At 48.9% G+C, this 25,459-nt stretch overlaps 1 protein-coding gene across 2 annotated transcripts in view; it reads left to right on the top strand.

Annotated features, from left to right (window-relative positions):
• The window catches only part of RGMA (repulsive guidance molecule BMP co-receptor a), a 35,111-nt gene extending 11,045 nt beyond the window's left edge, over window positions 1-24,066 (top strand). For both annotated transcript variants that reach the window (XM_029574979.1, XM_029574980.1), the window contains 3 exons: window positions 671-786; window positions 12,287-12,798; window positions 20,180-24,066. In XM_029574979.1, the coding sequence (XP_029430839.1) occupies window positions 671-786; window positions 12,287-12,798; window positions 20,180-20,863 (1,312 nt within the window). In that variant the 3' untranslated portion in view covers window positions 20,864-24,066. The remainder of the gene's footprint in view (window positions 1-670; window positions 787-12,286; window positions 12,799-20,179) is intronic.
• The last annotated feature ends 1,393 nt before the right edge of the window (window positions 24,067-25,459 follow it).

The following is a 25,459-nucleotide window of genomic DNA, read 5'->3' as shown; positions in this document are numbered from 1 at the left end:
ATTGTTTGAAACGTGAATTATTACCATTAGAAAATGAAATTCAGAAAGGAAGAAATGTTGTAATCGGTTTTTCCTTGCCATCTCCTGAGCCGCGGCGTTGCTGGACAGAGCAGGCTGAGGGAAGGGCAGAGGCTTACTCCATGTTTTTAACGCATGAGGGGGGGAGGTTCGCCAAATCTAATAGAAACTAATGAAAAATAACAGAAACAGATCTAATTGTGTAAAAGGGAGAACAAAAAAGATCGTGTTTGCAGGGGACGTGGACAAGCAGTTATTTTGATTCTGCAAAGGGGGGAGATGTGGTGGCAGAGCCCTGTTGAGTGCAGAAGCGGAGCTGCTGCTCCCATTCTTTTGCTGCCGGAGCCCTTCTCCGGTTTCTGGCGAGCAATGGATTGAATTCCTTTCTCCTCTCTGCGGGGTGGGGCCGCTGGAAAGCGGGAGTCCTCCTCGGGTCAGGGGTGGAGCGGCCTCCCGATTGGTGCAGGGCTGGCGGAAGGGCGGGGCGAGGCCTGCTCCAGCCCCGCCCCTCGCCCCGGGTCTCGAGCCCTGGAAGGAGGAGGAAGGAATGCGCGAGCCCGGGCTGCAGTCCGCCCCGCCGCGAGTCTCTTCGGCCTGAGCGAGCTGCGATCTGATCTCTTCCCTTTTTCCCCACCCCCGACTCTGCTTCCAGGGAGAGGATAGTGGTTCTCGCCCGAGCTGGATGGATGGGTATGGGGAGAGGGGCAGGAGCCACAGCCCTGGGATTCGTCCAAATCCTCACCGTCTTCCTCGGCATCTGCCCTGCAGGTATTTCTCTCTCTTTATTTTATTTGCATGCAGTTTCTCTTTACGTCCTCTGTAAATCAACTGAAGGCGAATTGCGCATTGTTTTCAAACGAAAGGAAGTATAAAATGCAGCAAAGGTAAGGGAGGGGTGCCCTTTGCTGACTTTATTTACGATGCCTCTCTCTTCTGTATCCCCCCCGGACATTGAAGGCTAGTGGGGGGTATCTCCAGCTTGCCGCCGATCGAGGCTGCAGCTTGGCATATTGCTTTGGGTAGAAGAGGGAAAGCAAGCGGCATGAAGGGTTAAAGGCGCGGGTGGTGGTTTGCACCGAAGGAATGTGCTCTCTGGGACAGGGACCCGTCTGCCTTCTGCAGCAGCTGAAAGTCAGGTAGGGGCGACGCAGGAGAAAAGCCGGCCTGCTGCTACCTGGGTTCACTATAAAACAGGCTGGGCTTTGGTTCCTGAAGGACAGGGGCACGCACCAACATTTTAAAACTATTAAGATTTAAGGAATATCGGGGGGGTGGCGGCTGCTGCTGCTGTGGAGATCCTTTGGGTAGCTGGAGTAAGGACCTTGCATGCTGTGCCTTGCTGTGCCCTCCATTTCTTTAAAAAAAAAAAACTACAGAAACATTTGTAAACGTCTCCTCGGCGTCAGGGTTTGCATCTGTCAAAAGAAATCCGAGAAGGAGCTAGCTAAAAAAAAAAAAAATCAGCAAGGGATTTATATATTTTTTTTTCAAATCCTTTCCTGGCTTGCTCATCTCCTAGGAGCGCACTTTTTTCCTGGAGATTGAGCAGAAGGGGCCGGTTAAGCATGTTTGGGGCTGATTTAAAATCCTCCTTGTTTATTTTATTTGGGGGGAGGGAGAGAATTTAACGCTGAAGCAGCCATCTGTTTTCAATGAATCCCCTTCAGTTTTTCACAATATTTTTGGCAGATGGTTGCCTGCGAATTCCTTCAAGCTCCGAGCCCCTTGTTTTTGTTGGGGGAGGGGAGTTCAGGCTCCAACTTTCCACACATTTCTTTCTCTCTCCCCCTCCTTCCCCTGAAAAAAAAAAAAAAAAAGGCAGAATCCGTCTCCTGGATCTCTGCGAATCGGGTACATGACTGCATGGCGGGAGCTATTACACTTTTCCCTCTACAGCTTCTAAGTAGTTTTGTTTTGTTTTTTTGCAAATCTATTTGTTTCTGGTGCGACGATTTTTCATGCAATCCCTAATGCATTTTTTTTTATAGTGTTGCATCCAAAGGTGCACCCAGCCTTCACAGCTGCTTGCTTTTTTTTTGTGTGCTACTTTTAATTCAGCAGCTTTCCAAATAAACAAATCAGAATGCATTGCAAGGGCTGGACTTCATGAAATACAGAGCGGCTGGAGCACCTCTTTTTTTTTTTTTTCAGGGGAACTGCTGTAATCTGCAAATGTTTTTAAGCTGGTGACTTGTGCATGTGATTTATAAGGGATGTATTCTCCTTGCTGCCCCCGAAAACCTGGCTTTAGTTTTAATCGGGGTCAACAAACTTAAAAGAGAGAACCTCGCCTTCCCAGCAGATAAAATCAGATTAGTCGTTTAAAAGGGCCTCCCTCCAGGTCTGCAGGCACTGGCAAAGGTGCTGTCGTCCTGATGCCTTCGTAATTGCGCTTAATACTGCCTAATTTAGATAACTTTTTTTTTAACTCGATGCCAGTAAGACCCCTTTTCAGATTTATTTGCTACAGTTTTTTGGAGTTTTTTTTTTTCGTGCAGGCAAGGCATGGGGGGGAGGGGTGGGAGCTGAAGATCGGCCACACTTGCTCACTGTCTTAATATATATATATATATTTTTTTTTTATGAAAGTTTCTACAGTTTCATTAGGGATAACAAGAAGCTCTTTGTTAACCCCCCTCCCCCCCCCCCCCCAAAAAAAAAACTAGGCTAGATTCAGGGCTGCATGGTCTGTTTTAGATAGAGATCGGATTTATTAGCCCTTCCTTGATAGGATGATAAATGGCTTTTGTCTGCTGCCTGGATTCGGGCACTAAGCTGGGAATGAAGGAGAAGGCGGCCCGGGACCTGTCCTGGCAAAACGCCTTCTCAGGCCTTAAAGCCCCAGTACTACCTCTAGGGCTAGGCATAAGAAAAGGTCTGGGAGTTGTTTGCATAAACGTTCATATTTTTTGGGGGGAGGAGAGAGGCAAGATGTGCCCAGCTTTTAATACCTACAGTCTCCTTTTTTTTTCCCCCAAGCCTAAAGATTTGGCTTCCATGCTGATTAACTTAAACGTGTAGAAGCTGTTTTAAAAATGAGAATTTTGTAAAAGAAAGTGAGCAGCCGAGATAAAGAGGGTGCTTATAATATGGCGGAAATGTTCCTTTCAGTTTTGGAAAGTTTCTGCCCGATAGAGTTGCTAGCTGTCTTGATTTTTTTTTTTCCCCTGGTCTGTACAGGTTTTTGGGATACTGTACAGAAAGCGAGAGGCTAAGGTGTTGGGGAATGTCCTGATTTTTTGCCTTTCAGCCACCGCTCAGGATTCCACACTACGGTGCGAGCTTTGCTGGCCACGCTATATTCCGCACGTGCCGGGAACGTTTATTTTGTGCCTCTTACAAACGCCCAGCGGAGTTTTGCAGAGCAGTAGATAGGTTTGCTTTTTTTGCCAGCCCGGGGGCAGTTCCTTGAGGAAAGTTCTAGAGCCAGTGGTCTGGATACGAGGCTCCAGGCGGGCAAGAGGAACATCTTCTGATGGTGGTGGATGCCTGGAGCAAATTCCCCGTGGTGGTGATGGTGGTGGTAGAAACAAAAAAAACCAAAAAGTAACTGTTCAAGACGGCACCGGACAAGGTCAGAGGATCCATCAATTCAACAGATGCCTGTGCTGCAGCAGCAGGAAACAAACTGGGCAGGCTAGACGGGTCCCTTATCCGCCTATCCTAGTCTGTTCTGGGGCTTTTCTGATGGTGAAGAGCAACAATAAAAGCCACGTGTGCGAAAACCCTCCCATCGGCGAAGGTATTAAGCAGCATCTCGGTTGAAGGTTGGCAACCCAACGCCCGAACCAATGACATGGCTGGAGCCCTATTACCGATTTGATTTTGAAGCTCTGCATATAAGGCATTCATTATTACGCCACAATTTAACATGCATATTAGATGATCAGCGCCAATGAAGGTCGCTATAAATGCAGCCGGGGAAAAAAAAACCGTAACATTCTGCACAGTTAATGGAGAAAACTCAACTTGCAACTTCTTGCCTCTTTGCCCCAACAGCATTAATTGGACCGGGGAAAATTACCGAAGGTGAATTTAGTCTGCTTTTGACTCCCACCCTCTCCCCCCTCAATGTGTTTGCGGTAAAGGAACACGAGGTTAGGTTAAGGAGAAACCTTTGCTGTGAACAGATGCATGCGCTACCAATGACAAGATGGCAGCCTGGGCGTAGCATCGTCCCTCCATCAAAGGGAGATGGTTTCTTATGTCTGCCTGTGAAAGTAATGGAGCCATAAGGATCCTGTCGGCACTGAGCTCAGGAACCCTCCCCCCCAGTAATGGGAGTGTGCACGAAGCAGGTTCGGTGGCTCCTTCCATCCATGGAATGGGCCGTGCAATGCACACGGGGACTCCTTGTTTCTCCCATCTGGTGGCCCACACTAGAGGTAGAGCCCTGTGAGAGAGAGCTTTCTATCAGGTTATCAGGTTATCTTGACTCTGGGATTGGGTTGGCTTTTGGGGGAGAGGGGGGCGGGACGGGACATGGTCATATCAAGGACTTCTTAAAGTTCCAGTTCATCCCGGGCTGGCCCGCGGTCTCAGTTGTTGAGCGCTGTGCACTGCCGTGGCTGGGGGGGGGGTTGCAGAGGCGGCGTGTGCAGCCCCCGGGGAGGGGGGGGAAGGGAGCCTTGGTCATTGTCCAAGGGTGAAATCCAGCGGCTGGATTTTGGGGTTCAATCATTACGGGGTTCCTGAAAGGGGCCTGGTTCATGGGACACCCCCCCCCGGGCCTTGATGCAGTGATTGGACTGAGCCTAAGTTAGGAGGGGATGCTGAATGCCCAGGTAGGCTCATGGGACCGGGATCTGAGCTAGAACTTCAAAGGAGCAGGAGGAAAAGCTGAAAGGTCAAGAAAAAGCGCTCAATTCCTCCGCGTTTACGACCGTAGAAAGAACCAGGAATCCGTTCTCTTCCAGACACTCGGGAAAAGGAATTCACAGGCTCTCGGAAATGGAGAATTTTTTTTTTCAAGGCTTTTTATTGGCATCCATTTTTTCTTAGTGGGAAGTTGTTCACCCCAATATAAAACAACTGGAAACCGGATTTGTGGTGTATTCTAAGCAGTCAGCCCAGTGTTTCTGAAACGTGGCCACTGTGACCACATGCAGCCACGATGGCTGAAGGCGTCGGCTGATGTTCACTGAGCATTTTAAGAAATGCTCAGTGGCTGAGGACGCCCTGCCTTAGAGGGCTCACCCAACCATACCCCAAAGTGCTTAGGTTTGGCAGTGTCCTGTGAGCGATGGATGCACCACTGTGGTCCGCAGGCTAGCTAAAAATGGCCCGGGCTTTATTTCGATTGGCCAGGTATCGAGTTAGCCTAGGTCCCTAAAAGTTCTGAAACCAACAGACTGAGCGTACGGGTAAAGTGAAAGGTGCCATTAGGAGGGAGGAGTGCGAGATCCGGAAGGCCCCCCCCAGCTCGCCCTTGCTCACTGCACCATCTTCAGCCTTTTGCTGGCCCCATCCCCAGTGTTCAGACGTGGATTGTAAGCCCCTTAGCTCAGACACGTTGTAAGCCCATGGAATGCTTTGAGGGTCCATAAGGGGCAGGTAAAGCGTGGGTTCCAGAAACTTCCCACCTCGGCCGACCACAGTCTGGTCTGCTTTTCTGGAAAATGACAAAACGAGATCCACTGCGTGCGAAGAGAACCCATCCTGCACAGCCACTGTAAGTAACTTGAAAAGCAGACCAGTTGGTGGCATTCGGGCACGCGGAGCCAGGCTTCTCCCTCTCTCGATATTCTCGTGCAGTTCAGAGTCTGGCACATGATTAAAGCATAACCTGCGAGGCCTCCTTCCTAGAGGGCTGAGTCGCTGTAGGAGTGGAGAGGTGCCACGCTGTTGGATCGATGGGTTCTTGCACACCCTTTGATAGTGCATTTTGTTCACGTTAAGATGGGTGTCACTTCTCAAACTTGCCCATATCCCGGGGAATTGACCTGCTGGCAGGTCACCATGCTGTGACTTTTTTTTTTTTTTTTCCTCTCTTGCTGAAGGGTTAGGAGAGTGTGCCCGTAGGGGATCGGCTGAGGAATCTCTACCGGCGTTCAGTGTAACGGTGTGGATTTGGTGTGTTATTCCTGGCAGGGGAAAAACGAGCAAGCAAGTTGAAGCTGACCAGCTCCAAATATGTTCTAGGCAAGCGGCTAAGGAGAGAAGTTGAGCCCAGGGAATGCTGCAAGGCCTTCTGGGGGGCAGGAGCAGACCCCGGGTAAAGTGATGCGCCAGACACACAAGCTGACTCGGTGGCAGCGCAATCGATAGCCTCTCCCCGCACACAGCCCCCCCCCCCCCCCCCCGACAGCTGCATCTGTGACATCCCAGGGCAGGGACTGCGCAGGCCCTGCACCTGGTCTGGATCCATTTCACCAGGATTCAGGGGGCATGGGAGGTCAACGTTCAATCAGTGAGGGCTGCAGCAATGGCAGGGTTGGGTTGGGATAAAATTACATCAGAAGAGCAGAGCTTTCCGGAGATGGCTGGAGAGTGTGCCTAACCCTTCTTTTTTTTTTTTTTTTTCCTGATTTCTAGTTTGTCTGAGCCCAGTGCAGGTTTAAGCAAAGGGAAGGGAGGTCACGGGGGTCTCTTCTGCCTTGAACTGGTCCTTCATTGCCCCTGTGAATCGGTTAGAAGCAAAGTATTTTGCCTTAAGCTGGTTTTCCCAGTGCAAATGGTTTTTTTTTTAAAACATGGCATGGATTGCCTTTTTGTATTCACGGATTGGATGCCCGTGGAGCTTTTTTCGTTCACGGGGGGGGGGGGGGCAGCTGCAGCTCGGTGTAAGCATCTTCCTGGCTGGACCCTTTGCTTGGCAAAATGTTCTCTTCTGATAAATCCTGTTCTTTAGGTACCGGGAGCCTCCCGAGTGCACACATCTGGGCGCCCCGTTCTCTGCTCCTGTTCCCCTGAGAGCGCGCGCATGGTTTAGGGGGAACATCTGGAAGAGGAACCGTGACGTCGGCTCCTCGGGGGAAGCTGCTGCCTCAGACTCCTCCCCCGTTACGCGCGAGATGGATGCACCTCCTGCAGCCTCTTAGCATCAAGCTTAGCCTAACAGCCCCTGCTCCCTTTTTTTTCCCCCCTTGTATTAATCCTTCCAGGAGGATACGCTAGGACTTCCCTTTTTGTCCTGCAGATCCACCTTATTTAGACATACGTGAAAAGGAACGCGGTCTCTTTAAACGAATTCCCCCCCCCCCCCCTCTCCAGCACAGCTGAAACCTGATCTAATCCCTTTGCACACGGGTAATTTATTGCTCTATTGGGCTTTTCTTGATAGCAAATTGCATTTTTTGCCTTTTATTTTGGGAGCAGCGTGTGCTTTTGTTCCTCGGGCTCTGTTCTCAGGCCCTGATTTTTTTTTTCTCACCCCCCTCTGTGCATGCTTTAAAAAAAAAAAGTTTTATTGGATGCTTTTGTTATGCAAACAAGTCTGCAATAATTGCTCTATTCTTCTGCAGGATTGTGCTTGATTAGCAGTTCAAAGGGGGTTTCTGCAGAAGAATCTCGTGCGGCAATGCCGGGCAAGCACTCTTCACACCGACTTGCTCAGCCCCCCTTCCCCCTCTCTCCATTCATGGGGTAAAGTCAATCCATCACGGGTGCAGTTTCTTGTTTACCAGGATTGGGCCCAGGGGCTGTGTGACCCCACGAGAGCCGCCAGCCCCCCCCCCCTGCGGCCTGCGGGAAGGGATTTGTCATCGAGAGAGGCCAGCGCTGCGGTGTCCTGCTCCGCAGTTCCCCCTTTTACTTACCAAGCCCAATTTACGCAGGCGAAGCTGGCGCCCTTTCATATAAAGCGAATCTTTTGGAGTACAATTTTTTTTTTTTTTATTTGGCGCTAAAAGAATTTAGGAGATAAAAGGGAAGACAGGGCAGGATATCGTTTTTGCACTATTTTTTTTGGAAACCACAGGGGCCTTCCGCTCGCTGCACAGGCGGGGCCCGCACAATGAGCGGACTCGGCGCTCATTGTGCGGGCCCCGCACAATGAGCGCCGAGAGAGGGGGAAGGGGGGCTGAGCAAGTCGGTGTGAAGAGTGCTTGCCTGGCATTGCCGCACGAGATTCTTCTGCAGAAACCCCCTTTGAACTGCTAATCAAGCCCAAGTCGGTGTGCGAAATCCCCTCGGTGGCCTGGCTCTTCGGGGATTTCGGGGGCCACGGTTCCGAAGCTGCGCCCGTCCCGCGTGCCCGCGGTCGGTTCCCTCGGCAGCAGCTTGGGAACTGGGGGGGTGTCTCTGCCATCTTCCTGTTTTATGTGGTTTTGGATTTACTTGCGTTGCGCTGTCGTCTTCAAAGCGAAGGAGGCCAGCCTGCTGCATCACCATGCAAACGGTCCGTACGCTTCACACGTTCTCGGTTTACAAACCCCTCCATTGTGTGCAGATGTGGTGGAGCTGAAGTCCGTGCCAGAGGGAGAAATTGGATTCCTTGATCTTTGTTCAGATCAGCGTGGTTTTTGCCCCATGAGCGTCTCTCTCTCTCTCTCTGCCAGTACTGTGGGCAGAAAATGGCCAGCAGTGGAGTGTGGGCAATATTTTTGTTTTCAGTGTTCCTGCTTCTTAAAATGATAAAATAAAGTCTTGGTGTTCAGGGTGCCAACAGCACCAGCGTGTACTGCCAGTGGTGACTCACATCCAGGTGTGTATGTGTGGGGTCCAAGTCTTTAACAATTACAGTATTGAACTCTTCAGAGGCAACGCAACACGGTCATGATTTTTGCCAAGGTGTCTGTGCCAAGGGCCATAGATACAGAAAAATCAAACAAACACAAAAAAGAAAACCGGGACCTACAAGGACGCTGAACTGGGATCTTTAACACCTTTTATCTGATAGACGACTAATTGGAGCATTTAGTCTAGGTTTGCTTCTACTTGATTGCAACGTAAATCAGCTTTTTTGGCTCATCCTTTGCCAGGGATGTGAAGAAAGTGGCAGAGATGAGTCCTGGATCTAGTTCTTAAGTGCCGCAGCTGGCTGCCACCATCACCAGGCTCCTCCCCGGAGCAGAAAGTGTTTTGGCGAGCAGGAGGCAAATCCTGCTCATGCCTTCGCTGAGGGGGCACCACCGGTTAGGTTGAGTAAGTCCGAACTTCAACTCTGTGCCGTCCGTCAAATGCCGGTCTCCCTCTGCTTATGCTGCTGGTCAGGTAAACGTTGCCCCACCTGGGCTTCAGTCTACTGGCTGGGCTTGAAGGTGGAGAGCTGCCAGCAGGTCTGGATAGTCGGCAGTAGATTCTTGGGGACCGGTATTGACTTGGTGGTGTGGATAATTCGGATCTTCTTTGGCAGGTCCTTCGGACTCTGCTTTGTCACTCATAGGGTGCGGCGCAAGCCCCATAGTTGCCAGGATTCTGCATTGCAGATTTGGAGAGGGCTAGAGTCAAAAGAATCCTCTATTTGTCAGTTGATTATAGGTTGTATCAATGTTTTTTTGTGTTTTCTCTCCCGATTGTAAGATTGACTTCCTTCCTTCCATGTGGATGACTAACACTGTTGCCTGCAGCAGTGGCAGGATGAGCAGTACTGAGTGGGAATATATCCCTGTGTGCCATGTGATTCACCTTCCAAGTCTGTGCTTTCCTTGGCCTTGAGGATAAGAGATGCCGCTACGTATTTTACAGCGTTGTTTGACTGTAGATGAGCTCTTAAACTCCTTTGAACAGAACATAAAAGCTCTGGTAGCAGTATGGCAGGGAAAGGGTGCTTGTTGAAACTTGCTCAAATGTTGTAGCTGATAACTTTTTTTTTTGTTGGCCTAAGTAATTGTTAGTCCCATGAAAAACAGTCTCACCTACAACTTGTTTGCTGATCTGTTCCATTTCGACGTATCTAAATGGACTGACGGCAACCAGTCTACTTTTTATGACGTGCTTGGAGATCATTTCTAGACCCGGCTGTGACGCTTTTTTTCCTGCCAAATCTTCTATCCATTCCTTTAAAGCAGTTGGAGCGCATGACGTTGATATAAGCTATTTCAGATCACATTTGAAGTCCCATAACCAGAGAGGATTCAGTTTGCACTATTGAAGTCACCCACCTCATCTGACTCGATTCTGACCCATTGTGAACCTAATTTACCAAACTGAGTCAATTTCCCAGCTCAGCTCAGATGTACATTTGGACCCGATTCATTGAGCCATGGCTTGCATGCCTTTTGATTTTGAATATTTACTTGACGTCCCCGTCTACTGTAGGATTGATATCTGGAGTATAAATGTCCTTAGTGAGAGAACTGCTTTCAACGTCTGTCCTGACAAACCTTCCTTAGCCGTCTGGTTTAATAATGTGAACCAAGGTGAGTCCAGGCAGAGCCGGCTCACGCTGGCCTGGTGGAACCCCCTAAGCTGTAGCGTTTAATGCTAGAGTCGAGAGTCCCAGAGCCCGGGACTGGTGTCCAGGCTCACTCTTCCTGTGCCTACAGCAGTAATGGCGCAGAGGCCCTGTCCTGGCTGTGGATGTGGTCGGAAACCTCTGACACAGGTGCTGGATTGGTACTTGGCAAAATTTTGGCCTGGGCACGTTCCTGTTGTAACCCATAAGAGGTTTGAGTCTACAAAACGGGACACTTTATGATGCAGAAAAACACAAGAATGGCACTGATGATAAGAGGTGTCAGAACCCAGCAACTAATCAGTGGATTGTATGAAAAGAGAGAAGATGACAACTTAAATACCCAGAGCTGCAATCAGAAGAAAATGTAGCAGAAAGATACGTGCCAATGGCCTGATTAAGAACTTGATTTATATTTCACTTTTCAGGCACCTTCAGGAACTGTAGGTATTTCTCTGTTTTTCCAGAGTGCTTGCAATCTAAAAGGTGAATTTTAAAAGCCTAGCGTGCACACAAGTTGGGGGATTTGCAAATAAGTTGGGCTTGCGATCGCGCTGACCATGTTTTAAAAAGCACCCAGATAAGCACGTAAATGCCACGGTGTGTACATCTAAAAATACATTTCCAAAAAAAGGTGTGGGTGGAGCACGGGTGATGCGCGGGTTAAATATTTAACGTGTTCCCTGCTGTATAACTTTGCTTCCACTATGGATAGCATGTAAGTTATAAAAGAAGACGACTGAGCCATTTCAGAGGGGTTTAGAAGGTCTGGGGGGAAGTACAGGCTTTCAAACTGGGGGGGGGGGGGTCTGGAGGGCGTAGCTGTTAACTGGGCGAACTGGTGGACAAACTGCTAATGACTTGGACGGTAGAAGCAGCATTTAGGGGCACCTGTGCGCGCAGCCAGGCTGTTCTAGAATGCGCGCACAAACGCGTGGCTGCATCCCTGGGCGTGGGCCGAAGCACATGTGCCGATAATGTGCCTGCGAGCTGGTTTGTGTTAATAGCAGTGTCTGGTTCATCCGCTGCTAGGGATGATTACGAGGGGCATCTTTCATCCAGTCGGGGTCCCAGTAGGCTCTGCCGCTCAATACGTCTTCCGCAGCACGCCAGTGGCCCGTTCTGAAGTGATGGCCAAGGCAGTGCGCCCTGGGGGTCCAGACTGCATGAAAGCCAAACATAGGGGCCAATGCATTAAACTGAGTTAATGCATATTACAGTTTTTTAACAAAGAGTGGCGTCTCCCACAAAATCCCGTGTTAAACACCCAATGTACTAAATGCTGTTTAAACTCGGGGTTTGGTGACGGGTGACCCCTGCACAATGGGGATGTTCGGGGGGGGGGGGGGGGGGGGGAATCCGATTCAAAATGCCACCGACTGACTTTGCAGTGGCAAAAGAACGTGCGAGATCAGCCAGTACTATTTTGGATGTTGGGTGCCAGTGGGGAAGAGGGTGGCTGGACCTCATACGGGGAGGAATTGACAGGGTGAGGTGCTGGGCAGGGGGGCCTCCACTAAAGTGCGTTGGGGATGACCTAGCCCTCCCTCAGGCCTTGCATTATCCTCCAGAAGTTGAGAGACTAACCTGTACCTTGAAGGGATGTAGTTGGGTTTGTGTTAAGCACTTGAGTATACTGGCCCCATGGTTAGGTAAACTTTGCTCGGCGACTTCCCCAAAGTCTTATAAAAGAGGTTGGAGCTCCTGCAGCTACCTATTTCCATGAACTCAATGTGCCAATTGCATGAGAAAAGCAGTGTGATAGATGTTGTCTCTCATCCAAAATCACGAACCTGAGAGAGCCTCTTCGTCACGCCGGATACAAAATAGCCACTGCTGTGTGTCAGTGAGGTGGTGGTTGTCTGGATGGTGGGCTCTTCCCTTCTATAACCAGTCTCCGTTTGTGTGTGTCTCTCTCTCTCTCTCTTACAGTAAGCTTCCAGTGCAGGATCTTAAAGTGCAACTCTGAATTCCTGAGAGCGACATCGGGCTCCCACCACCTGGGCACGGAGGACGCACCCGAGTTCTGCACAGCCCTCCGCGCGTATGCCTACTGCACCCGGCGCACGGCCCGCATCTGCCGAGGCGACTTGGCGTACCACTCGGCCGTCCATGGCATAGAGGACCTCATGAGCCAGCACAACTGCTCCAGGGAGGGGCCCACGTCGCAGCCTCACCTGCGAACGCTGCCGGCGGGGGACAGCCAGGAGAGATCAGATAGCCCGGAGAACTGCAACTATGAGAAGAGCTTTCACAAGCACTCCGCCCCTCCCAACTACACCCACTGTGGCCTCTTCGGGGATCCTCACCTCAGGACTTTCACCGACAGCTTTCAGACCTGCAGAGTGCAAGGGGCGTGGCCTCTGATAGACAATAACTACCTGAACGTGCAAGTCACCAACACCCCTGCCTGGCCTGGCTCGACGGCAACCGCAACAAGCAAGGTAAACGCTCGGCGTCCCCGCCTCCGGTTTTTTCACGTCCACCGCGATGAACGGCCTCGCGAGGCTAGCGTTAGCCCAGCGAGTCCCTCGCCTTTCCTCCTCTTTGGGAGGACGGCGGTGTAACAAAAAAATTGAACTGCCCTGAGCAGGCTGCCGAGCCTGCTTTAGTTAATTGGAGTTCCTTTTATGGGATGGGGAGAGCCATGTCTGGGGGGGGGCCTACTCAGGCTAGTGACACTGTGTGCACCACGTGGCGTGTAAAAGTCATTCCACTTATTCCGATATTTGTGTCAAAATTATGATCTGCTGTAGAAGTGTAAATAAAGCCAGGAAGGAAACCTGCTGAGAACACTTTAGAAACAGTGCGTCTGCTTTAGTGTGTAAAATAAAATGAAAATCGATTTTCTAATTGGCAGGTGCAAGAACGCGGCCAGCGGCCTCTTCCTCCCTGTCGCTCTCGTCGTGACCCTGACTGTCGGTTGGCTAGGGGCCGGGTTCTCTCTCTCTTTCTCTTCCAAATTAAATGAAAACTGTTCCCAAACCAAGGCCACAGTACTGCACCGTGCCTGGCTGTTTACCTGCCACGGATTTTGTGGTAGATGGGATGCATCGCTGTGATCTTGCACGAACGTCCCCTGTCTCGCTTCTAGGTTGCATCCTTTCTATTGCCGGTGTCAAGTAGACGGTGATATACAATTTTTTTTTCCTCCTTTTGCGGATCCTGGGAGAGAAGGGAGGATTCTAACTCTGGAGGGTTGAATGCCGCTGACAGCGTGAAGGGGGGCGGGGGCAGAAAACAGCTGACCTTTCGCCGGCTCTGCTGCTGGCTGCAATTAGCGACAAGTGGAACGAGACGCGAGGGAGCGAGCTACAGGGAGGGTGAGCTGCAGCTCTGCAGCTAGAGGGGGGACTCTGTATTCTCCCACCTCTTCCTGCCTGTTCACAGGGGCGGGGGGGAGGAGAAGGTCTAGATCTTCAGAAGTGTTGATGCGACGACGTTCGTGATGGATGCATCGCGCAGACTGCTGGCTGGTGGAAAGCCTGGTCTTTTAAAGATCCCACTCTGCAGACGGGGAGGGAGCTGCACGCAGCGTTTTTGCTCGCTCATTTTTTCCATTACAGGCTCCCTTTTTTTTTTCCATCTTTAGTACCAACTTGTTCCGTGCTACGGGCAGTTCTCGGCGCATTACTCCAGCCAAGATAAATGCGCCACAGAGGCAGATCTAGTCGGGAGGAAATCAGATGGAAATGTAATGAGAGGGCCCCGGTGTCAGGTGTCGGACGTCTGCTGAGAGATGCGGTGGTGTGAAGAGGATAGTGCCCCAGCCAGCCCAGCATCGTCGCTCTCCGCTTTGCTAGAGTGGAGCTCCTGACGCCGTGCGTTTCAGTAAAGGCCATTGCCCTCATGGGAGTCCTACCTCCTTATTTATTCCCAGAACATCTTCATGTTAGAAACATCGCTTGCTTGCTTTGTTCCTTTTCGGGGATGAAGGTGTAGCTCGCACATGGGACCCCAGGATCTGAAGTTCTTTAAGCAAACCTACGCTTTACCCTAACACGGGCCTGGGCGTAAAGACGGACCTTGAAGGTGAAGGTCTTCGTGCCGGTTGCCCGCATGCTGGATTCCCCCTCCTAATGAGTTAGTGCAGAGAGCAAACACGTCCCCCTCCTCCCCAGGGGTCTCATTTCAGGAATGATCCCAGTGTGAAAAAGTTCAAAAGCAATCAGCTCTAGCAGGCGTTCATCTAGGGTCACTCGCCCCTGTATGAGCCTTGATTACGGAGAGCACGCGACTGGGAAGTCTTAGATAAAGGAGGCACGGGTAGTAAAACTGCAGGAAGAACTCCGGCTAGCTGGAATGTTCCTTTAAAGTTAGCATCCCCAGCATGAGCCTGTGTGTGTGTCTTAGGGGTTTTTATTAATATTATTTTTCACAGCCTGTGGGCTCATGCTGAGCATTGGCTGTTGTCCTGTGGCTTTAGTGGGTTTTGGGTTTGGGACTGTGTTCGAGCAGTCGCGTTAGCTTGCAAGGTTACCAGCGGATGCATTTTGGAAGACTCTTACCCCATCGCTCTTGAAAAGCTCCTGAGGTGTAGCCGTGTGGGATCCTTTCTTGAATGGTTCCTTATTCCTGGGTCACTTTTCACCCATGAGAACGTGGCCAATGTTGGAAGCTTAGAGCCGCCTGGTCCTCCCCGTTTATATCTCTGTGCTGTGCTGTCATGGGTCTTAGGCGATCTGTGGTGCACCTGCCTCAAGCTACTGAGGGGCCCTTTTGTGTCTGTCGCATGGAGACGTGGATCCCAGTTCATTAGCGATTTTTTTTTTCTTCTCTCTGTCCACATATGATTGCAAGCTCTTTTTTTGGGGGGGAGGGGGGAAAGAAATTTTAAAATAGCCCCATGTACTTGCTAAACTGTGGGCGTTTTTAACATGTGCGTTTTATGTAGATTTTCAGAGAAGCTATCCATCTTGTTCGTCTGAAAATGATCAAAGTAAGCCGCTGCGTGATCGGTGCGATCTGCACCTGTTTGCGCCGGGGGAGGGGGGGCGCAGAATAGAGCGTGCACATCTGGAAATCGAATGTACCTCTCCCGCTCGCAGGACTGCCCTTTTTTTTTTTTTTTTTTTCCCTGTGGCTAAAAGTGTGCCCGCTGAGCAGCCTACCTACCCCTTAGGGGGGAGTACGCGTCGTTCCTGACCCTTTTTTCCCAGGGGAACGTCCTCTTGCGGCCTGCGCGCCCTGATAGAACTGTGTCACTATTAAAGCCCCGACTTAGGTTTCTAGCATTATGGCCATGGGAATCCTGGCGGGTGCAGCTCTCCTCCTTCTCCATAAGCGACGGCAGAAACTTGCATGTGAGAGGACCCTGTGCAGTCCTGTGATCCCGGCTCAGGAAACTGAGCGGCTCTGAGCGTGCACTTCACTTCTTACAAATGGCAGTTACCCTGCATGGAACGGGTGCCAGCTTGACTTGGAGACCGTCCTGGAGGTTTGATCCGTTACAGGAGGGCTTTAAGGCACGGGTCTATTGCAGCTTGTTTATTTTAGAGAGCAGCTGGCTCTGTCTGCCCCAGTGGAAAACAAGCACCTATGTGTGCCCCACGTGTTGGAGTTTTTTTTTCCAAATGCCCGCAAAGCTCAAGCCCATTACATAAACACGGCGATGATGAAAAATCGCTGGTACCACTGAGGGTTTATTTTTAAAAGGGTGGAATTTTTATTTTTGAGGCCGTGCTTAATGGCGTGTCTGTGTGTGGTGTTTTCCTTTCAGATCTTGGAAAGAAAATGAAAGTGCCATCAGCAAATGACACATCCAAAACAGAAACGTACACGTTCTATTTACGTTGCCAAAGATCGGGCTTCTGTAACTGAGTTACTTTAATTAATGCTGGGATTTTTCCCCTTTCCTTTTAACCTGGACTATAATCCCCCTGCACTGCATGAAAGTGATGACAGGATAAATGAGGCACCATTTTGTGGATGTCCCTGAGATTTTTCTAGAATTTGCCTGCAGCAATAGTCCGGAAGCTTTTACCTTTCTAATTCTTGGAGATTCCAGGACAGACTTGGTGGTTTGGCAACTGTCTCGAGAGATAGTTTATGCTGGGCCTCTAATGGGATACTGCTTTTTTTTTTTTTTTTTTTTTTAAACTAAAGAATTTTTTTCTTAGAAAAGGGGGTGGAGTTCTCTTTCATCTCTCCCTACCTCGAGCCAGGCGGTCCTTGCTGACCTGGTGCAAAGTCTGCCTGGAGACGAACCCTCAGCTCCCATCTTTGACTTGTAGTAGTCGCCGCCAGCTTCCCTCCCTTACCGGACTCTTGAGCGCGTCACCTGTAACCCATTGGGTCAGAGTGACCTGAAGGAGAAGGTGTATTACACGGGGGAGGGCAGGTTAGAAAACATTAATCTCAAATCAAGTCTAGCAGACTATTTAGGTTTTTCGTTGTGTATTGTTAGGTTTGGTTTTCTCTCTTAATCTTTATGGACTGTAGTATCTTGTGGACCCAAGGAGAAGAAATGACTTAAATATCCTGTGAGAAAGCTGTGGTTTACACTGGAGGTAATTTTCAGAGAAGTGTTGCATGTATAAATGCATCGTACGATCACAGCATTTTTCAAAAGCCCATTTACGCACTGGAAAGTGTAAAACCCAGTTTTGAGCATGTAAATCCTTCTGAAGTTTACCCTGTTATTTATTTTATTTATTTATAGATTTTTATATACCGGGGTACATAAGTAACATCACCTCTGTTTACATTCAACAATAATTCAGCATTGCGCTTTACAATGAAACATAGTAACTGAACAAATACAATAACATGTATAGTTTTGAATTAAAAAAAGGCTAGCACCCAGGGTACTAAGCCCCACAGTGACAGCAAGCTCAGTAAGGGTGCTCTCTGTCAGCACCACAGCAGTAGTCTACATAAACAGACAGGGGGCACACAAAATTGGCAGTTAGACAAAGAGGTAGAATGGCTAATGGTTTGGGCAGAAGCAAACTTGCCAACCGTATAGTGGGTTTGGAGAACACTCAAGCAGATTACCTCAGGCAAAAACTAGATCAGGGAGAATGGAAACTAGCGGACAAAGCATTCACAAAAATAGAGAGGTGGGGAGACCCAGTTGGGACTTGGTGGCAACTCAATGGAACACCAAGGTGAAAAGTTTCTTCAGCAGACACCTAGAAAAAGGATCTAGACGTGGCCAGCAGATCACTTGTTACAAATCTTCTCACAGTGGCCTCTGAAAGTAGGAGTACTGCGGAGAGTGGCAGATCAGGGGGGCGGGATCATTCTGATAGCACCAGCCTGGCCCAGGAGGCCTTGCTGTGTGGACCTGTTGAGGCTAAGCAGAGAGAGGCAATTTAACTAGAGAAGGCCCAGCGGCCATGGAGTGTCCAGGTCAATACCGTCTTAAACAGCCTGGCTCTTGAAAGGGACAGGCTAAACAAAAGGGGTTACTCAAAGGAAGTAGTAGCCACGTTAGGAAGCATTCTACCCTCAGGACTTATGGGAGAGTCTGGAAGCTATTTGAGAGGTGGTGTGGGAGGAGGAATATTCTCCCAAGACAGAGCTTGGGTGAAAGATCTTTGTTTTTGCAGAAAAAGGACTAAGCCTTGAACTCCCTCATGGTACAGGCAGCTGCCTTGTCATGGCCCAGGGACCAGGTAGAGGAGGGCTCGCTAGGTTTGTACCCAGATATTGCATGCTTTTTTTTTTTTTTTTTTAAGCAGTAAAATAACGTACGGCTGCCAAAACGGCAGGTAATGCCCCATATGGGATCCGGATGTGCCACCGAGCGCTTTGTCCACAGCACCTAGGAGTTCTTGAAGGACTTTGACGCTGAAGGCGGCCTTCCTGGGAGCAGTATTGCTCAGCCAGGAGGAGTTCTGAAATTCAAGCCCTACCTAGCAATGCATAGGGACAGGATATCCATCCGGCTGGTACCGGAGTTTCCCACAAACCAAGAGCTTGTTTTACCAGCAATGACAAGAGTGGAAAGGGGGGGCCGGCCAGGAAGTAGTCCCCCCATCCACTGAATACCCAGAAAGTACTCTTGCATTACCTGAAGGAAAGCAGTGGGTTTAGAAAGACAGATGGGAAGGAAGGGCCTCAATCTCGCTCGCTGGGTCAAGAAAGCAATTGTAGCAGCAGCCATTGCACAAGGTAAGCAGGCCCCGAGGTTGCTGTGTGCACACTTAACAAGCAACGCCGCAGGATATTTGTGTGGCAGCGGCTTGGGCTTCCTGGAGCACATTCACAAAGCATTACAGGCTAAACCTGCAATTAGACGAAGAGTTAAAGTTCAGTACATTAATGTTGGGCAAGAGAAAGGGCCACGGCCCACCCCAATCTAGGTACTGCTCAGGTATGTCCTGCAGGTGGGGACTGGTCTGCAGGCCAAAAAGGAAGGTGAAATTTGTTCTTACCATATCATTTCCTTTTGTCTTAGCAGACCAAGGCCACACCCATCCCCCCCCAAAAATGAAGGGGGCAGAAAAGGGGACATGGATAGGGATTGGTGGAAGGGTGTGATGGGAAGGAAATAGAAGTTGGCATCTTCAGCTACAGAGCTAGGGCAAGAGACTCTGAGAAAATGCCCAGCTATCCCATAATATATAGCCAAAGTGACATGAGTTGGGAAAAGTTCTCTGCCATTGTCTACTGATCCATAGGAGAATCCTGCAGGTGAGGACTGGGTCTGCTAGGACTAAAGGAAAGGAAATTATGTAGTAAGTGCCAGTTTCACCATTGTATGCAAATCTGTCTCATACGTGTTCATTGTGGCGATCCTGAAAACCAGGCTGATTTGTGGCCCTCCAGGCCTGGAGTTGCTTAGCCCTGGCCCATACTGATTTAAAAGTGTAATTTCACAAATGCATCCATCTGTACATAACCCCTATAAAATACAGAAATAGAGAGAGAGACACACATACTACACACACTGGTTCTTTGCTTCTCTGTTTTGGAGGGGGGTGTTAAAGATTGTTCTAGAAAAGGGAATTTGGAAATTTTGTTTTCACCTTCCTGGAAGGCAATGTCAGAAAAAGCTCTGTAGAACCCATCGTGCTGTCTTGTTTAGTCTTGTGATTTGATTTTTCTCGTTTGGTGTAGGTAAAGGCAGTTTTGCGTTTGAGGAAAAATCAATTAATTTAACTTATCTTGAATGGCTTGAATTTCTCAGGTTAACTCTACGCTGACCCCATGTTTTCAAGTAAATTTACTTGATATACATATATATATATATATATGGCGATCCATTCCCCTGGCTTCCCGATTGGCCCAGAAGTTGATAGATGCAATGACTTCCTTCCCCCACAAAATCTTCCAATGTATTTTCTTTTTTAAGTAAATCGGATGAAACTGTGACAGATGTAGCTGCAGACTCTAAGAAAGCGTATTTTAAATTTTTCATTCTTAAGTTACATGAAAACTTGGGGCCCGTGTAGTTAGCCTGAAAAATTTGAAGCAGGAATCCAGTATATGATTCTGATCCTTTTACAAATGTCTCCTAATTAATAGCAAAACATCCTCTCTCTCCCTAAGGAAATCTTTTGAGGACTCTGTTAACTGTAATATGTTTGAGCAGTGTTGCAAGAATAAAATATGACATTTCCATATCGACTTATAGCAGTGTTGCCAACACTGGTTCTTGAGATCATCCACGACCACAAAAATAATGCAGATTAGCTGGATTGTCAGATTTGCATGCACTATGAATATTCACCAAATCTGGTTGACGTTGTTGACAAGTTCAGGAAGCAGTATGCTTGGGGTGCTTTTTATCATTGTATCTGTAATTTTTTTACAATTGCAGCATTTAACTGATCGTGTTTGCTTTTTTTTTTCTCTCTCTCTCTCTCTTTCTTGCAGCTCACTATAATTTTCAAAAACTTCCAGGAGTGTGTGGATCAGAAAGTGTACCAAGCAGAAATGGATGAACTTCCCACGGCCTTCATGGACGGCTCCAAAAATGGAGGGGACAAGAGCGGCGCGAACAGCCTGCGAATCGTCGAGAAGGTGGCCGGCCAGCACATCGAGATCCAGGCCAAGTACATCGGCACCACCATCGTGGTGAGGCAGGTAGGCCGCTACTTGACCTTTGCCGTGCGGATGCCGGAGGAGGTGGTGAACGCGGTGGAGGATAAAGAAAACCAGGGCCTCTACCTCTGCCTGCGAGGCTGCCCGCTCAACCAGCAGATCGACTTCCGCAGCTTCCACGCGCAGGCCACGGAGAGCCGGCCGCGGAGGCAGGGGTCGACGGCAGGGGGGGAGGCCTTCACGTACGACACGGCCACTGCAAAATGCAAGGAGAAGCTGCTCGTGGAGGACCTCTACTTCCAGTCTTGTGTGTTTGACCTGTTGACCACGGGGGATGTGAATTTCATGCTCGCTGCTTACTACGCCATTGAAGATGTGAAGTCCTTGCATTCCAACAAGGACAAAATTCATCTTTTTGAAAGGACAGGCAACTCCGCCGCCAGGCAGACCCCTGGGGTGTCTAAGCTCTTTGTGGCACTGGTCTGCTTGGTTCAGTGCTTTGCAGTATTGCTATAGTCGTGTTTACTGTGTAAAACCATGAGGACGAAAGTAACGAGGGTGGGAGGGAACCGAACTGAACATTTTAAATACCTGTCTTCCTGCTTCAGAAGAAAGATGGATCACAGATCTGATTTGGGAGCTAACGAAAACAGAATAATCTCCGTGCTTTGGCACCTCTAGAGCATTAGCTGGTCGCCGCCGTCCTCTGACTGGGCGCGCGCCGGAGCTGCAGCTTTGTACCATACCTCATTTTCTATCTGCAGGTTCTGGAAGGAGACGGGGAGGGTGGTGAGCTTGGCTCCGCTCCCTCACCCCTCCCCCCCTCCCTCAGCTTGTCCTTGTAGTTCTGCAGAGATCATGGTGACTGTGACGTTGCACTTGTGAAAGTGGCTTCATTCGTTTGGTAATGGGCGGTTTTTTTGCTTCCCCGTGTAGTGGCATTGAAGTAACTGAAATTTGCCCTAGTACGAGATGGCATCTCTGTGCAAATAGGCCTCCGGGGCAGATCCCAGCCCTTGGGCAGCTGCAGAGGCCCATTCCATTCCAAATCCTGGCTGGTACTGGCGGGCCGCACTGTCCTGGTGTCGGACTCCTGATTTGTTCTATTCTCCGAGTTTTACTTTCAAGAATCTTCCCTTTTTTTTATATGCAGGTTGGTGTTTTGTGATGGCTGTAACCATGCTCTCGGGTTACACAGTTGTTTCAGCTACTCCTCAGCCCTTTGTCCCCTGTCACTAAAGATGTGCATTAGTGGGCACTGTGCCTCAGCTCCGTGCAAGGGGAGGAACTCCTAAGAGCAGTGAAATGTTGCAGGTCTGAGATCTTGCTTTTATCTTAGAGCAGCAACCAGGCCTTACACTGAAACATACCTGGCTGTTAGCTGAAGCAAGCTCTCTGCAGAAGGACGTACAGCCAAGACCGAGCCAGTGCGTTAGGCTTCGGTAGGGGGGAGGATGTGGTGATTATGGGACAGGCACCCTCCGGATGTGCAGCTTGGATTTTGGCCACATAGGCCATGCGCTCTTTTTCTGTCTGTAGTCTCTCCCTGAGTGGAGATGATGCAGAAGTCGCAACCAAACGCTTTTATTTCCTTTCTCCAGTTGAATGTAAGAAATGCGGCCTGGTGAATTGGCAGCAGAGCTGCTGGTGAGACAGTCGCATGGTTAACCGTTCGGGCAGTTGGAGAGGTTGGCTGGAGCTCTTGGTGTGAGCCAGTTGCATGCTTTCTGCTTTTAGAATTAAAAAATTAAGAAGGTTATTGCCAGTAGGTCTCCCAGGCGCAAGTCATTTTTAAGTTTAAAGGTGAAATCTACTCCTGCCTGACCTGCCTCCTTCCCTCCCCAGTATAAGAAGGGTTTCAGGATGTACAGCTGCTGAAGTTTCGCTGGATTCAGTCCTCTCTCAGTGGCATAGGCGGCTCTTGCACTTGAATACAAAACTTTTGGCATTTTATTGTTCTGTTATTAGAAGTAACATTTGTTTTTTTTCCCTTGGCTTGCAGTGCTTTTGGTTAGCTTGAGTTGATAAAAGCTGCATTGCCGGTGGGTGTCACGATTACTCAGTTGGAGGTTTAATCATTGGGGCACTACATTCGCAGATAAACTGTGAGCCTCCTCACCTTCAGGTGGGTAGCAGTAACGGTTCTGCCACCCCATACCATGTTTGACAGCCTGTTTACACTCGGCACATAGTCCTCATCCCCCCCAAATACAGCCTTGGCTATCTGTTTCTTCCACACTGTGCGCTCTGTCCCAAGATCGCTCACTAGCCCGTGCTCCTCCAGTTTAACCAGCCAGCTAGCTAGGTTATCTCCCCCGTTTTATGACTACCCCCCTCTTGTTCACTTGCAACCCATTGACCTGATGTAGAAAACCCCAAGGCCCCTTCTCCCTATACTGTGCCAGCATCTCCTCCAGTCGTCGTGACATGGATAGTATTTCTGAAAACGCTAACTCTTTGAGGTTCCCGCGTTTTTGTCCAGGTCTCTAGTTTCCCCCCCCCGTGCTTATTCACAGCTATGACATGGAATACTGGGGCAAATGTACATTGTATCAAGCAGCTATAGAAACCTGTTGTAATGCAACTTGAGTTATTGGACATAATTTATAGTGTCTCTTTAATATATGGAGCTTCTTACATTGACTGTGTGTGACTGTACATATGAAGAAAGGTTAACTTGTTCAGATGTTTAAACAAATTATGTGTTTACTACTTAAGTTTTTTAAGTTGTGGCCAACGTTTCTTTTGATGGAGCTTTTTTTAAAGGGGGATATCCCAACAAGGGAAGGGAAGAGAAACCCCCACAGACACACCCCCGTCCATGCTTCCAGCAGCCTCGTGCCGAAACAAATATCGGAAATAACCTTTCCGGGGGTGGGGAGGGGGTCCCCCAGTTACTGGTGGCGACCCGCATTTTATCCATAAGCCTCCTAGCAATCGGGTGCTTGGGTACAGATGGGCCTCCCCCCCCCATGCTGGAGAGCAGCTCAGATTTTGACACCCACCGCCATCCAGGAGAAGGACCTTGGAGTCCTCAGCTCCGTCTGCGGTGCAGGTTGAGAAAGCAAATGAGAGCGATAGGAAGGATCCGAAAAGGAAAGGGGAATACAATGCAAAATTAGATTTCCTCTTGAGAAGGGGATCGGGAGCTGATAAGCTAATTGTGCTCTTGCAGTTGGACTTTTTTTTTTTAATTATCAGTTTTCTATGACTGTTTTACCAAGGCTGGAAAAATCCCGGGAGCCAGGTCACTTGGGCACCAGAAATTTGACATCTGGTGCCATAAACTTCAGACAAACAAAAACAAACAAAAAAAAATCAAAGCCTGAGCAAAGGAAATAAAGAGAAACTGTTCCTTGGCTCCTAAAACTTCCAGCCTAGCGTCTACGTTTTCTAAACCTATTGCCACCCCTACGTGGCTCTTGCTCCATTGGTGCCACACAGATCACCTCAGAATTGTTGGTCGTCTTTCATCTGGGACTTTGTTGGGATATCCCTCTTTGGGAAAATTAAAAAAAAAAAAAAAAAGGTTAAGCACTTTATTTTGGTTGTGTTTGACAGAATTGTACTTGGTAGGTGAAGAGTCTTCCAAGGAGGAGGCGTGGCTGGGAGGGAAGGGGACGTAAAGAACTGCGTGGAATGTCAGCACATGTACATAATGTAAATTATTTATTGACGAAACGAAAGATGCAAGTAAAGTTTGGGATTTTTTTTTGGCACCCAGGTGAGAAATTGGTTTATTTACCCCCCCCCCCCCCCCCCCCCCCCATGGTTGCTATATTCACAGATTCCGATTGAAATTGCTGAGGAGTGTGCATGGTGGGTGTGTGCATGTGTGGAACCTGAGATCATCTCCTCGGCGCCCCTTCATTGAGAGAGAGAGAGAGAGAGAGATCGCTGGCACAGCAAAGTGTCGCACGTTTTATGGGTCAGTGCCATCCAAGATTCAGCTCTGTGTAATTAAGCTTTTCAAGAGCGTGATTGCACCAATCAAGGCCGTCTTTCGATCCTGGCAACGGTCACCTTACTGACTCGCACGTGCTGCCTGCAGGGCGGGTTCGTGCTCCACTAGGGTCCGAGCCAGAGTTTCACCAGCTACCATCCAAGGCAGGGGTGGCCCACTCCGGTCTCCACGGGCTCTCAGGGTATCCACAGTGAAGATGCATCCGCTTTGCACCTTACTGCCTCATTATGTGCAAATCTTATCTCATGAAACTTCATTGGGCATATCCTGAAGGTCTGCGTTTGGCCTTCTCCAGTCCCAGCAGTCCTAGGAGCTCGACCACTAGAAGGGGGAGGGGGGGGGGGGTTCTGTATAATCCGGCAGAACCAAGTCTCTGCTGGGACTAAGTTTTGGATCCCGTTCAGACCTCCACAGGGCTAAAGGCTGAGTTGTGGAAAATAAAAGGTATTAAATCTGGCATTTTGCCTTTCTGGAAATGTTCTCATAACCTATCTTTCATGAATATTTTCCTTACGGCAAACCAGGCATGAATGATGAATTGTTCCTTTCTCACTACATTTGAAAACTCCCCTCCCCCGCTCCATTTTTTTTTTTGCTGTTTTTCCATCTTCATGCAATTCTCCCATGTAAGATCAATAAATATTTTCTCTAATTTATATAAATTTGTACTGCAGAGTTAGAAAATTCTAACTTTTTTAATTTTATTTACTTCCGTTTATTCCCCACTCCTTCATAAGCGGCACGGAGCGGCAGTTTCTATGCTTAAAAAAAACTTGCTGATACAGACTGGATGGAGCATTTTGATCTTTAAACACACATCAAATTCAACGGTAACTGGTTTAATTTTATATACAATACGAATCGTGAACCTTATGAGCAATTTCCAAAGCTTTTTTTTTTGTAGGACCTCTAAACTCGATGAGTTTGTCAATCATTCAAACTCATGCTTCGGTGAAATGGTCCAGTTACTTTATTAATCAAATATCAATTTTTAATTTCATCATTTTGTAGACCCAACCGAGGTCATTATTGCTAAAATGCTACAGCCATGCATCCATGAACTGAGAGAAGCCGAAGTGTAATAGTACAAACGCTCTGTTTCTAGAAACTCTTCAACTCTGTTCTTAAAGACTCAAACCCCTCAAAAA

Source organism: Rhinatrema bivittatum, chromosome 13 (assembly GCF_901001135.1).
Source record: "Rhinatrema bivittatum chromosome 13, aRhiBiv1.1, whole genome shotgun sequence".
Classification (NCBI taxonomy): Eukaryota; Metazoa; Chordata; class Amphibia; order Gymnophiona; family Rhinatrematidae; genus Rhinatrema; species Rhinatrema bivittatum.
This window is presented reverse-complemented; position numbering and strand designations above follow the sequence as displayed.